Source organism: Littorina saxatilis, linkage group LG7, assembly GCF_037325665.1.
Source record: "Littorina saxatilis isolate snail1 linkage group LG7, US_GU_Lsax_2.0, whole genome shotgun sequence".
Classification (NCBI taxonomy): domain Eukaryota; kingdom Metazoa; phylum Mollusca; class Gastropoda; order Littorinimorpha; family Littorinidae; genus Littorina; species Littorina saxatilis.
This window is the reverse complement of record NC_090251.1, coordinates 57,932,214-57,944,679: the sequence shown is the minus strand read 5'-3', so window position 1 is coordinate 57,944,679 and position 12,466 is coordinate 57,932,214. Positions and strand designations below refer to the sequence as shown.

Below are 12,466 nucleotides of genomic sequence, written 5' to 3'. Positions count from 1 at the left end.
GACAGCAAACAGCAAACAAAACACTATTTCAACCCACCTCTCTCATTGCCAGTGTAGGGTTTGGGCTTGCCGGCCCAGGTGCCCATGAAGTACTCGGCCAGAGCCTTGTGGTAGGACGGGGCCTTGTCCCTCTGGTCCAGGTAGCGCTCTTTGGCCGCCTCGTGGAACTGGGAGTGGGCCCACCTGACAGTCTTGACGTTGTCCGCAGCGTACTCCGTCACCAGGTCCGACACGTCCTCCAAGAGTCGCATCCATAGCAAGGGAGGTAAGCGGCGTTTGGAGGGCCGGTAAATATTGTCGACTTCGTCCATGACGGCGTCGTCCAATGACAGAAGGTCTTCCAGCTGTTCACGGATGTAAATGTTAGTTGTCTCGATTTCATTTGGTTCAGACAAGACTTTACTTAATTTTAATATCGTGACATATACATTATTTAGCATTTAGAATTCGTACTCAAGCACAGTGTTTGTGTTATTTTATTGTTTTTCCCTCCAGAAACACATAGGCACTTATAGCAGACTGCTCAGATGATATCTTATGAGCATAAATCCAGACTGACAAAATGCATTATTGCACCTTTCCTATTGCCCCGAATATCTCATCCCTTCTTATTTTTGTAACATATTTTCCTTGCAAATTGTGCAGGTGATAATACTTGCATTATAAAATTAAATCATCAGAATCAACTGTAGATCCAGGTCCACAACTCATTTCTTTTCAATAAATCCGCATGACATTTGACACATGCACCTCAAAGGAGAGGAAAAAAACACACACGAACAAACGAATAAAAAGTAGGTTACAAAAATGCAATAATACAGAATGCCTACAAATCTCGTTATGACTCTCAGCGCTAAAGCTGGTGGGTTTTCCTCACAAAATCGTTATCTTTATTCCTATAGACATAGATTACTTAGACGAATATGACAGCTTACCAGCGCCAAAACCTGGAGTTACCATTATTTTAAATTTCAATGATGTGGTTTTGGCGATGGTAAGCAGTCATAGTCGAACGTTAAACCGCAACACGAAAAGACCATTCTCTTTCACAATGATCACGTGGGTAAATTATTTTCCTCCAATCAGCTTACCTCGCTGATGGTGACTCCGTGCCTGCCGGCAGTGATGTAGCCCAGCGCGCGCCGCACAAGCGGTTCTCCATGGTCACGCTCCAGTCGCGCGAAGCGAAGCGTACCGAGCTTCTTGACGCCGTCAGCCAGCTTGCACATGTCTGGCTTGGAGTAGGACTTCCACTGGAGAGTCTCGTTGTAGGCGATCTGAGGAGGTTAGGACATACACCGGTAACACATGAAAACAAAAACCTTCATAATCTCTGACCAACCAATATGACGTCATTCGCTAAGGAGACAAACCTGGCTCTCCGCTCTCGTTAAAACTGTCGATCAATGCTTGACAGAATGTAAAATAAAACAAGCAACCAAAGCACAACCAGTGGTGTGGTGTGAGCCAAACCGGCATTGAGGAAGAGGGTACAGGGCACTCACTCTCTCTCCCTCCCTCTCCCCCCTCAAGCAACCAACCAACAAACCAAACAAACCAAACCAACCAAACGCACAACTACTGGTGTGGTTTGTAACAAACCGACCTTGAGAGGCATTTGGCGAAGGTCTACTTTGAACTCTCTCTCTCTCTCTCTCTCTCTCTCTCTCTCTCTCTCTCTCTCTCTCTCTCTCTCTCTCTCTCTCTCTCTCCCTCCCTCCCTTCCTTCCTCCTCCCTCCCTCGCTCGCCCCAACCAACCAACCAAACCAAAACACAACCAGTGGAGCGGTCTCATCCAAACTGACCTTGAGGAAAAGAGGTACGGGGCACTTGGCAAAGACTACTTTGCTCATCTTCTCTCTCCCTCCCTCCCCCTAACCAATCAAGCAACCAAGCAACCAACTAAAGCAACGCACAACATCCAGCGGGTATTCAGCCATACTGACCTTGAGGAAGAGAGGCACGGGGCACTTGGCGAAGGTGGTCATCAGTACGTCAGACTGGTGTGTGGTCAGACAGCGCCCCCCTGTGTGCAGCCAGTGGTTGACCATGGCCGCTGCGTCCACCTCGGGTAGCTCGGGTACCTCCACGAAACAGTCGTCCTTCCCACTAAGCAACTGAAAGGTTCAATGGAATGAGTGAGATATTTTTGTGTGCTATGGTTTCAATTCAATTCAATACAAATTTTGTGTCTGAATAAAAGACAAACATACATTTTTCTGTGAAAACAATCAAGCATCCAAGCTAAATTTGTTTATTTCAAAAGAGCTGCATTTCTGGACAATCTTCATAAATATGAATCAAAGAAATCATCTGCCCTTGTTTTATTTTCCAAACCACAACAAGTTAAAGACACAAACACGGAGAACAATTGAGAAGCCGAGCAGAAATAATCACTGCCCTTAGACTAAGATCAAGCCAAGTCTCACTCAGTCCACACCTTTTTCACTGCCCTTAGACTAAGATCAAGCCAAGTCTCACTCAGTCCACACCTTTTTCACTGCCCTTAGACTAAGATCAAGCCAAATCTCACTCAGTCCACACCTTTTTCACTGCCCTTAGACTAAGATCAAGCCAAGTCTCACTCAGTCCACACCTTTTTCACTGCCCTTAGACTAAGAGTAAGCCAAGTGTCACTCAGTCCACACCTTTTTCACTCCCCTTAGACTAAGAGTAAGCCAAGTCTCACTCAGTCCACACCTTTTTCACTGCCCTTAGACTAAGATCAAGCCAAGTCTCACTCAGTCCACACCTTTTTCACTCCCCTTAGACTAAGAGTAAGCCAAGTCGCACTCAGTGCACACCTTTTTCACTGCCCTTAGACTAAGAGTAAGCCAAGTGTCACTCAGTCCACACCTTTTTCACTGCCCTTAGACTAAGAGTAAGCCAAGTGTCACTCAGTCCACACCTTTTTCACTCCCCTTAGACTAAGAGTAAGCCAAGTGTCACTCAGTCCACACCTTTTTCACTCCCCTTAGACTAAGAGTAAGCCAAGTCTCACTCAGTCCACACCTTTTTCACTGCCCTTAGACTAAGATCAAGCCAAGTCTCACTCAGTCCACACCTTTTTCACTGCCCTTAGACTAAGATCAAGCCAAGTCTCACTCAGTCCACACCTTTTTCACTGCCCTTAGACTAAGATCAAGCCAAGTCTCACTCAGTCCACACCTTTTTCACTGCCCTTAGACTAAGATCAAGCCAAATCTCACTCAGTCCACACCTTTTTCACTGCCCTTAGACTAAGATCAAGCCAAGTCTCACTCAGTCCACACCTTTTTCACTGCCCTTAGACTAAGAGTAAGCCAAGTGTCACTCAGTCCACACCTTTTTCACTCCCCTTAGACTAAGAGTAAGCCAAGTCTCACTCAGTCCACACCTTTTTCACTGCCCTTAGACTAAGATCAAGCCAAGTCTCACTCAGTCCACACCTTTTTCACTGCCCTTAGACTAAGAGTAAGCCAAGTCTCACTCAGTGCACACCTTTTTCACTGCTCTTAGACTAAGAGTAAGCCAAGTGTCACTCAGTCCACACCTTTTTCACTGCCCTTAGACTAAGAGTAAGCCAAGTGTCACTCAGTCCACACCTTTTTCACTCCCCTTAGACTAAGAGTAAGCCAAGTGTCACTCAGTCCACACCTTTTTCACTCCCCTTAGACTAAGAGTAAGCCAAGTCTCACTCAGTCCACACCTTTTTCACTGCCCTTAGACTAAGAGTAAGCCAAGTGTCACTCAGTCCACACCTTTTTCACTCCCCTTAGACTAAGAGTAAGCCAAGTCTCACTCAGTCCACACCTTTTTCACTGCCCTTAGACTAAGATCAAGCCAAGTCTCACTCAGTCCACACCTTTTTCACTGCCCTTAGACTAAGAGTAAGCCAAGTCTCACTCAGTGCACACCTTTTTCACTGCTCTTAGACTAAGAGTAAGCCAAGTGTCACTCAGTCCACACCTTTTTCACTGCCCTTAGACTAAGAGTAAGCCAAGTGTCACTCAGTCCACACCTTTTTCACTCCCCTTAGACTAAGAGTAAGCCAAGTGTCACTCAGTCCACACCTTTTTCACTCCCCTTAGACTAAGAGTAAGCCAAGTCTCACTCAGTCCACACCTTTTTCACTGCCCTTAGACTAAGAGTAAGCCAAGTCTCACTCAGTCCACACCTTTTTCACTGCCCTTAGACTAAGAGTAAGCCAAGTCTCACTCAGTCCACACCTTTTTCACTGCCCTTAGACTAAGATCAAGCCAAGTCTCACTCAGTCCACACCTTTTTCACTGCCCTTAGACTAAGATCAAGCCAAGTCTCACTCAGTCCACACCTTTTTCACTGCCCTTAGACTAAGATCAAGCCAAGTCTCACTCAGTCCACACCTTTTTCACTGCCCTTAGACTAAGATCAAGCCAAGTCTCACTCAGTCCACACCTTTTTCACTGCCCTTAGACTAAGAGTAAGCCAAGTGTCACTCAGTCCACACCTTTTTCACTCCCCTTAGACTAAGAGTAAGCCAAGTCTCACTCAGTCCACACCTTTTTCACTGCCCTTAGACTAAGATCAAGCCAAGTCTCACTCAGTCCACACCTTTTTCACTGCCCTTAGACTAAGAGTAAGCCAAGTCTCACTCAGTGCACACCTTTTTCACTGCTCTTAGACTAAGAGTAAGCCAAGTGTCACTCAGTCCACACCTTTTTCACTGCCCTTAGACTAAGAGTAAGCCAAGTGTCACTCAGTCCACACCTTTTTCACTCCCCTTAGACTAAGAGTAAGCCAAGTGTCACTCAGTCCACACCTTTTTCACTCCCCTTAGACTAAGAGTAAGCCAAGTCTCACTCAGTCCACACCTTTTTCACTGCCCTTAGACTAAGAGTAAGCCAAGTGTCACTCAGTCCACACCTTTTTCACTCCCCTTAGACTAAGAGTAAGCCAAGTCTCACTCAGTCCACACCTTTTTCACTGCCCTTAGACTAAGATCAAGCCAAGTCTCACTCAGTCCACACCTTTTTCACTGCCCTTAGACTAAGAGTAAGCCAAGTCTCACTCAGTGCACACCTTTTTCACTGCTCTTAGACTAAGAGTAAGCCAAGTGTCACTCAGTCCACACCTTTTTCACTGCCCTTAGACTAAGAGTAAGCCAAGTGTCACTCAGTCCACACCTTTTTCACTCCCCTTAGACTAAGAGTAAGCCAAGTGTCACTCAGTCCACACCTTTTTCACTCCCCTTAGACTAAGAGTAAGCCAAGTCTCACTCAGTCCACACCTTTTTCACTGCCCTTAGACTAAGAGTAAGCCAAGTGTCACTCAGTCCACACCTTTTTCACTGCCCTTAGACTAAGAGTAAGCCAAGTCTCACTCAGTCCACACCTTTTTCACTGCCCTTAGACTAAGAGTAAGCCAAGTGTCACTCAGTCCACACCTTTTTCACTGCCCTTAGACTAAGAGTAAGCCAAGTCTCACTCAGTCCACAACTTTTTCACTCCCCTTAGACTAAGAGTAAGCCAAGTCTCACTCAGTCCACACCTTTTTCACTGCCCTTAGACTAAGAGTAAGCCAAGTCTCACTCAGTCCACACCTTTTTCACTCCCCTTAGACTAAGAGTAAGCCAAGTCTCACTCAGTCCACACCTTTTTCACTGCCCTTAGACTAAGATCAAGCCAAGTCTCACTCAGTCCACACCTTTTTCACTGCCCTTAGACTAAGATCAAGCCAAGTCTCACTCAGTCCACACCTTTTTCACTCCCCTTAGACTAAGATCAAGCCAAGTCTCACTCAGTCCACACCTTTTTCACTGCCCTTAGACTAAGAGTAAGCCAAGTGTCACTCAGTCCACACCTTTTTCACTCCCCTTAGACTAAGAGTAAGCCAAGTGTCACTCAGTCCACACCTTTTTCACTGCCCTTAGACTAAGAGTAAGCCAAGTGTCACTCAGTCCACACCTTTTTCACTCCCCTTAGACTAAGAGTAAGCCAAGTGTCACTCAGTCCACACCTTTTTCACTCCCCTTAGACTAAGAGTAAGCCAAGTCTCACTCAGTCCACACCTTTTTCACTGCCCTTAGACTAAGAGTAAGCCAAGTGTCACTCAGTCCACACCTTTTTCACTGCCCTTAGACTAAGAGTAAGCCAAGTCTCACTCAGTCCACACCTTTTTCACTGCCCTTAGACTAAGAGTAAGCCAAGTGTCACTCAGTCCACACCTTTTTCACTGCCCTTAGACTAAGAGTAAGCCAAGTCTCACTCAGTCCACAACTTTTTCACTCCCCTTAGACTAAGAGTAAGCCAAGTCTCACTCAGTCCACACCTTTTTCACTGCCCTTAGACTAAGAGTAAGCCAAGTCTCACTCAGTCCACACCTTTTTCACTCCCCTTAGACTAAGAGTAAGCCAAGTCTCACTCAGTCCACACCTTTTTCACTGCCCTTAGACTAAGATCAAGCCAAGTCTCACTCAGTCCACACCTTTTTCACTGCCCTTAGACTAAGATCAAGCCAAGTCTCACTCAGTCCACACCTTTTTCACTCCCCTTAGACTAAGATCAAGCCAAGTCTCACTCAGTCCACACCTTTTTCACTCCCCTTAGACTAAGAGTAAGCCAAGTCTCACTCAGTCCACACCTTTTTCACTGCCCTTAGACTAAGAGTAAGCCAAGTGTCACTCAGTCCACACCTTTTTCACTGCCCTTAGACTAAGAGTAAGCCAAGTGTCACGCAGTCCACACCTTTTTCACTCCCCTTAGACTAAGATCAAGCCAAGTCTCACTCAGTCCACACCTTTTTCACTGCCCTTAGACTAAGAGTAAGCCAAGTGTCACTCAGTCCACACCTTTTTCACTGCCCTTAGACTAAGAGTAAGCCAAGTGTCACTCAGTCCACACCTTTTTCACTGCCCTTAGACTAAGAGTAAGCCAAGTCTCACTCAGTGCACACCTTTTTCACTGCCCTTAGACTAAGAGTAAGCCACGTCTCACTCAGTCCACACCTTTTTCACTGCCATTAGACTAAGAGTAAGCCAAGTCTCACACCTCCACAACTTTTTCACTGCCCTTAGACTAAGAGTAAGCCACGTCTCACTCAGTCCACACCCTTTTCACTGCCCTTAGACTAAGAGTAAGCCAAGTCTCACTCAGTCCACACCTTTTTCACTCCCCTTAGACTAAGAGTAAGCCAAGTCGCACTCAGTGCACACCTTTTTCACTGCCCTTAGACTAAGAGTAAGCCAAGTGTCACTCAGTCCACACCTTTTTCACTGCCCTTAGACTAAGAGTAAGCCAAGTGTCACTCAGTCCACACCTTTTTCACTGCCCTTAGACTAAGAGTAAGCCAAGTGTCACTCAGTCCACACCTTTTTCACTGCCCTTAGACTAAGAGTAAGCCAAGTGTCACTCAGTCCACACCTTTTTCACTGCCCTTAGACTAAGAGTAAGCCAAGTCGCACTCAGTGCACACCTTTTTCACTGCCCTTAGACTAAGAGTAAGCCAAGTCTCACTCAGTCCACACCTTTTTCACTCCCCTTAGACTAAGAGTAAGCCAAGTGTCACTCAGTCCACACCTTTTTCACTGCCCTTAGACTAAGATCAAGCCAAGTCTCACTCAGTCCACACCTTTTTCACTGCCCTTAGACTAAGAGTAAGCCAAGTGTCACTCAGTGCACACCTTTTTCACTGCCCTTAGACTAAGAGTAAGCCAAGTGTCACTCAGTCCACACCTTTTTCACTGCCCTTAGACTAAGAGTAAGCCAAGTGTCACTCAGTCCACACCTTTTTCACTGCCCTTAGACTAAGAGTAAGCCAAGTGTCACTCAGTCCACATCTTTTTCACTGCCCTTAGACTAAAAGTAAGCCAAGTGTCACTCAGTGCATACCTTTTTCATTGCCCTTAGACTAAGAGTAAGCCAAGTCTCACTCAGTCCACACCTTTTTCACTGCCCTTAGACTAAGAGTAAGCCAAGTCTCACTCAGTCCACACCTTTTTCACTCCCCTTAGACTAAGAGTAAGCCAAGTCTCACTCAGTCCACACCTTTTTCACTGCCCTTAGACTAAGATCAAGCCAAGTCTCACTCAGTCCACACCTTTTTCACTGCCCTTAGACTAAGATCAAGCCAAGTCTCACTCAGTCCACACCTTTTTCACTCCCCTTAGACTAAGATCAAGCCAAGTCTCACTCAGTCCACACCTTTTTCACTGCCCTTAGACTAAGAGTAAGCCAAGTGTCACTCAGTCCACACCTTTTTCACTCCCCTTAGACTAAGAGTAAGCCAAGTGTCACTCAGTCCACACCTTTTTCACTGCCCTTAGACTAAGAGTAAGCCAAGTGTCACTCAGTCCACACCTTTTTCACTCCCCTTAGACTAAGAGTAAGCCAAGTGTCACTCAGTCCACACCTTTTTCACTCCCCTTAGACTAAGAGTAAGCCAAGTCTCACTCAGTCCACACCTTTTTCACTGCCCTTAGACTAAGAGTAAGCCAAGTGTCACTCAGTCCACACCTTTTTCACTGCCCTTAGACTAAGAGTAAGCCAAGTCTCACTCAGTCCACACCTTTTTCACTGCCCTTAGACTAAGAGTAAGCCAAGTGTCACTCAGTCCACACCTTTTTCACTGCCCTTAGACTAAGAGTAAGCCAAGTCTCACTCAGTCCACAACTTTTTCACTCCCCTTAGACTAAGAGTAAGCCAAGTCTCACTCAGTCCACACCTTTTTCACTGCCCTTAGACTAAGAGTAAGCCAAGTCTCACTCAGTCCACACCTTTTTCACTCCCCTTAGACTAAGAGTAAGCCAAGTCTCACTCAGTCCACACCTTTTTCACTGCCCTTAGACTAAGATCAAGCCAAGTCTCACTCAGTCCACACCTTTTTCACTGCCCTTAGACTAAGATCAAGCCAAGTCTCACTCAGTCCACACCTTTTTCACTCCCCTTAGACTAAGATCAAGCCAAGTCTCACTCAGTCCACACCTTTTTCACTCCCCTTAGACTAAGAGTAAGCCAAGTCTCACTCAGTCCACACCTTTTTCACTGCCCTTAGACTAAGAGTAAGCCAAGTGTCACTCAGTCCACACCTTTTTCACTGCCCTTAGACTAAGAGTAAGCCAAGTCTCACTCAGTCCACACCTTTTTCACTCCCCTTAGACTAAGATCAAGCCAAGTCTCACTCAGTCCACACCTTTTTCACTGCCCTTAGACTAAGAGTAAGCCAAGTGTCACTCAGTCCACACCTTTTTCACTGCCCTTAGACTAAGAGTAAGCCAAGTGTCACTCAGTCCACACCTTTTTCACTGCCCTTAGACTAAGAGTAAGCCAAGTCTCACTCAGTGCACACCTTTTTCACTGCCCTTAGACTAAGAGTAAGCCACGTCTCACTCAGTCCACACCTTTTTCACTGCCATTAGACTAAGAGTAAGCCAAGTCTCACACCTCCACAACTTTTTCACTGCCCTTAGACTAAGAGTAAGCCACGTCTCACTCAGTCCACACCCTTTTCACTGCCCTTAGACTAAGAGTAAGCCAAGTCTCACTCAGTCCACACCTTTTTCACTCCCCTTAGACTAAGAGTAAGCCAAGTCGCACTCAGTGCACACCTTTTTCACTGCCCTTAGACTAAGAGTAAGCCAAGTGTCACTCAGTCCACACCTTTTTCACTGCCCTTAGACTAAGAGTAAGCCAAGTCTCACTCAGTCCACACCTTTTTCACTGCCCTTAGACTAAGAGTAAGCCAAGTGTCACTCGGTACACACCTTTTTCACTGCCCTTAGACTAAGAGTAAGCCAAGTGTCACTCAGTCCACACCTTTTTCACTGCCCTTAGACTAAGAGTAAGCCAAGTCGCACTCAGTGCACACCTTTTTCACTGCCCTTAGACTAAGAGTAAGCCAAGTCTCACTCAGTCCACACCTTTTTCACTCCCCTTAGACTAAGAGTAAGCCAAGTGTCACTCAGTCCACACCTTTTTCACTGCCCTTAGACTAAGATCAAGCCAAGTCTCACTCAGTCCACACCTTTTTCACTGCCCTTAGACTAAGAGTAAGCCAAGTGTCACTCAGTGCACACCTTTTTCACTGCCCTTAGACTAAGAGTAAGCCAAGTGTCACTCAGTCCACACCTTTTTCACTGCCCTTAGACTAAGAGTAAGCCAAGTGTCACTCAGTCCACACCTTTTTCACTGCCCTTAGACTAAGAGTAAGCCAAGTGTCACTCAGTCCACACCTTTTTCACTGCCCTTAGACTAAGAGTAAGCCAAGTGTCACTCAGTGCACACCTTTTTCACTCCCCTTAGACTAAGAGTAAGCCAAGTGTCACTCAGTCCACACCTTTTTCACTCCCCTTAGACTAAGAGTAAGCCAAGTCTCACTCAGTCCACACCTTTTTCACTCCTCTTAGACTAAGAGTAAGCCAAGTCTCACTCAGTCCACACCCTTTTCACTGCCCTTAGACTAAGAGTAAGCCAAGTCTCACTCAGTTTACACCTTTTTCACTGCCCTTAGACTAAGAGTAAGCCAAGTGTCACTCAGTCCACACCTTTTTCACTGCCCTTAGACTAAGAGTAATCCAAGTCTCACTCAGTCCACACCTTTTTCACTGCCCTTAGACTAAGAGTAAGCCAAGTGTCACTCAGTCCACACCTTTTTCACTGCCCTTAGACTAAGAGTAAGCCAAGTCTCACTCAGTCCACACCTTTTTCACTGCCCTTAGACTAAGAGTAAGCCAAGTCTCACTCAGTCCACACCCTTTTCACTCCCCTTAGACTAAGAGTAAGCTAAGTCTCACTCAGTCCACACCCTTTTCACTGCCCTTAGACTAAGAGTAAGCCAAGTCTCAATCAGTCCACACCTTTTTCACTGCCCTTAGACTAAGAGTAAGCCAAGTCTCACTCAGTCCACACCTTTTTCACTGCCCTTAGACTAAGAGTAAGCCAAGTCTCACTCAGTCCACACCTTTTTCACTCCCCTTAGACTAAGAGTAAGCCAAGTCTCACTCAGTCCACACCTTTTTCACTGCCCTTAGACTAAGAGTAAGCCAAGTCTCACTCAGTCCACACCTTTTTCACTGCACTTAGACTAAGAGTAAGCCAAGTCTCACTCAGTCCACACCTTTTTCACTCCCCTTAGACTAAGAGTAAGCGAAGTCTCACTCAGTCCACACCTTTTTCACTGCGCTTAGACTAAGAGTAAGCCAAGTCTCACTCAGTGCACACCATTTTCACTGCCCTTAGACTAAGAGTAAGCCAAGTGTCACTCAGTCCACACCTTTTTCACTGCCCTTAGACTAAGAGTAAGCCAAGTGTCACTCAGTCCACACCTTTTTCACTGCCCTTAGACTAAGAGTAAGCCAAGTGTCACTCAGTCCACACCTTTTTCACTGCCCTAAGACTAAGAGTAAGCCAAGTGTCACTCAGTGCACACCTTTTTCACTGCCCTTAGACTAAGAGTAAGCCAAGTGTCACTCAGTCCACACCTTTTTCACTGCCCTTAGACTAAGAGCAAGCTAAGTCTCACTCAGTCCACACCTTTTTCAACGAAGGCAGACATTCAAACTTGTCCTCCGGCAGCGTGGACACGATGATCTTGACGTGCTCGGGCAGGTCACGTGGTAGCCACGTCATCTTCCTGCCGTCATGGTCGCTGGACAGAGCATCCACACCGTCAATGATAAGCACCAGAGGGCGCTCTGCCTGGGCCTGGTGCAGGCGGTGCTCGAGGTCGTTCAGCAGACCTTTGAAATCCTGGGGATATACATGTATTGATGTAAGGGAAACGTAAAGAATGGAAAAATGAACAGTAATTTCAGAATAGTTCTAAGACGGTGCATGGTCCTTTTGTGAGATTGGCCTGGTAACTTATGACCCCTACAGGGCTGGTATGCAGACTTTAGCCCGGGATACATTGCATTGCGGGTGCTACCTACCCCGGACTTAAGTCTCTAACCTCAATTCTTGCACACCGTCCCTGACCTGCTGACCGTGAAAAGCTGATATCAGAATCTTGCTAAGGTATAACTGTTATGTATGTGCGGTGTTTGCATGGTTATATGATCTAAGACAAATCTGACCTGATTACCACCCTTTAAGTTGAATCATATCAAATGATTTCAGATTCCATCCTTCCTCTATAAACCATCACGTTTCTGTTCGGGCTTGTGCATGAGATAGGGCCATCCGTCTTTCTAGACACACATACCAACATTGAGCATTCTTGAAGCAAGAATGGATATTTCGTGATAGATTCATTTCGCAGGTCGACAGTGCTGGCAGCAACACAATTTATTCATAAAAAAGTGTCCACTGTACAGAGAAAGTAGCCAGACTGATGAATGTGGGTGTGTTCATGCAGGTTGAAGGATGTTGTGATCCACTGTATGATCCTGGCCAGACTGATGAATGTGGGTGTGTTCATGCAGGTTGAAGGATGTTGTGATCCACTGTATGAAAGTAGCCAGACTGATGAATGTGGGTGTGTTCATGCAGGTTGAAGGATGTTGTGATCCAC

The 12,466-nt window shown here is 46.1% G+C and overlaps 1 protein-coding gene across 2 annotated transcripts in view; it reads right to left on the bottom strand.

Moving 5' to 3' along the window:
- The window catches only part of LOC138971895 (NACHT and WD repeat domain-containing protein 2-like), an 88,401-nt gene that overhangs the window by 19,935 nt on the left and 56,000 nt on the right, over nt 1-12,466 (bottom strand). For both annotated transcript variants that reach the window (XM_070344733.1, XM_070344732.1), the window contains exons 14-17: nt 11,488-11,703; nt 1,948-2,118; nt 1,092-1,277; nt 38-344 (exon numbers count right to left, since the gene is read on the bottom strand). In XM_070344733.1, the coding sequence (XP_070200834.1) occupies nt 38-344; nt 1,092-1,277; nt 1,948-2,118; nt 11,488-11,703 (880 nt within the window). The remainder of the gene's footprint in view (nt 1-37; nt 345-1,091; nt 1,278-1,947; nt 2,119-11,487; nt 11,704-12,466) is intronic.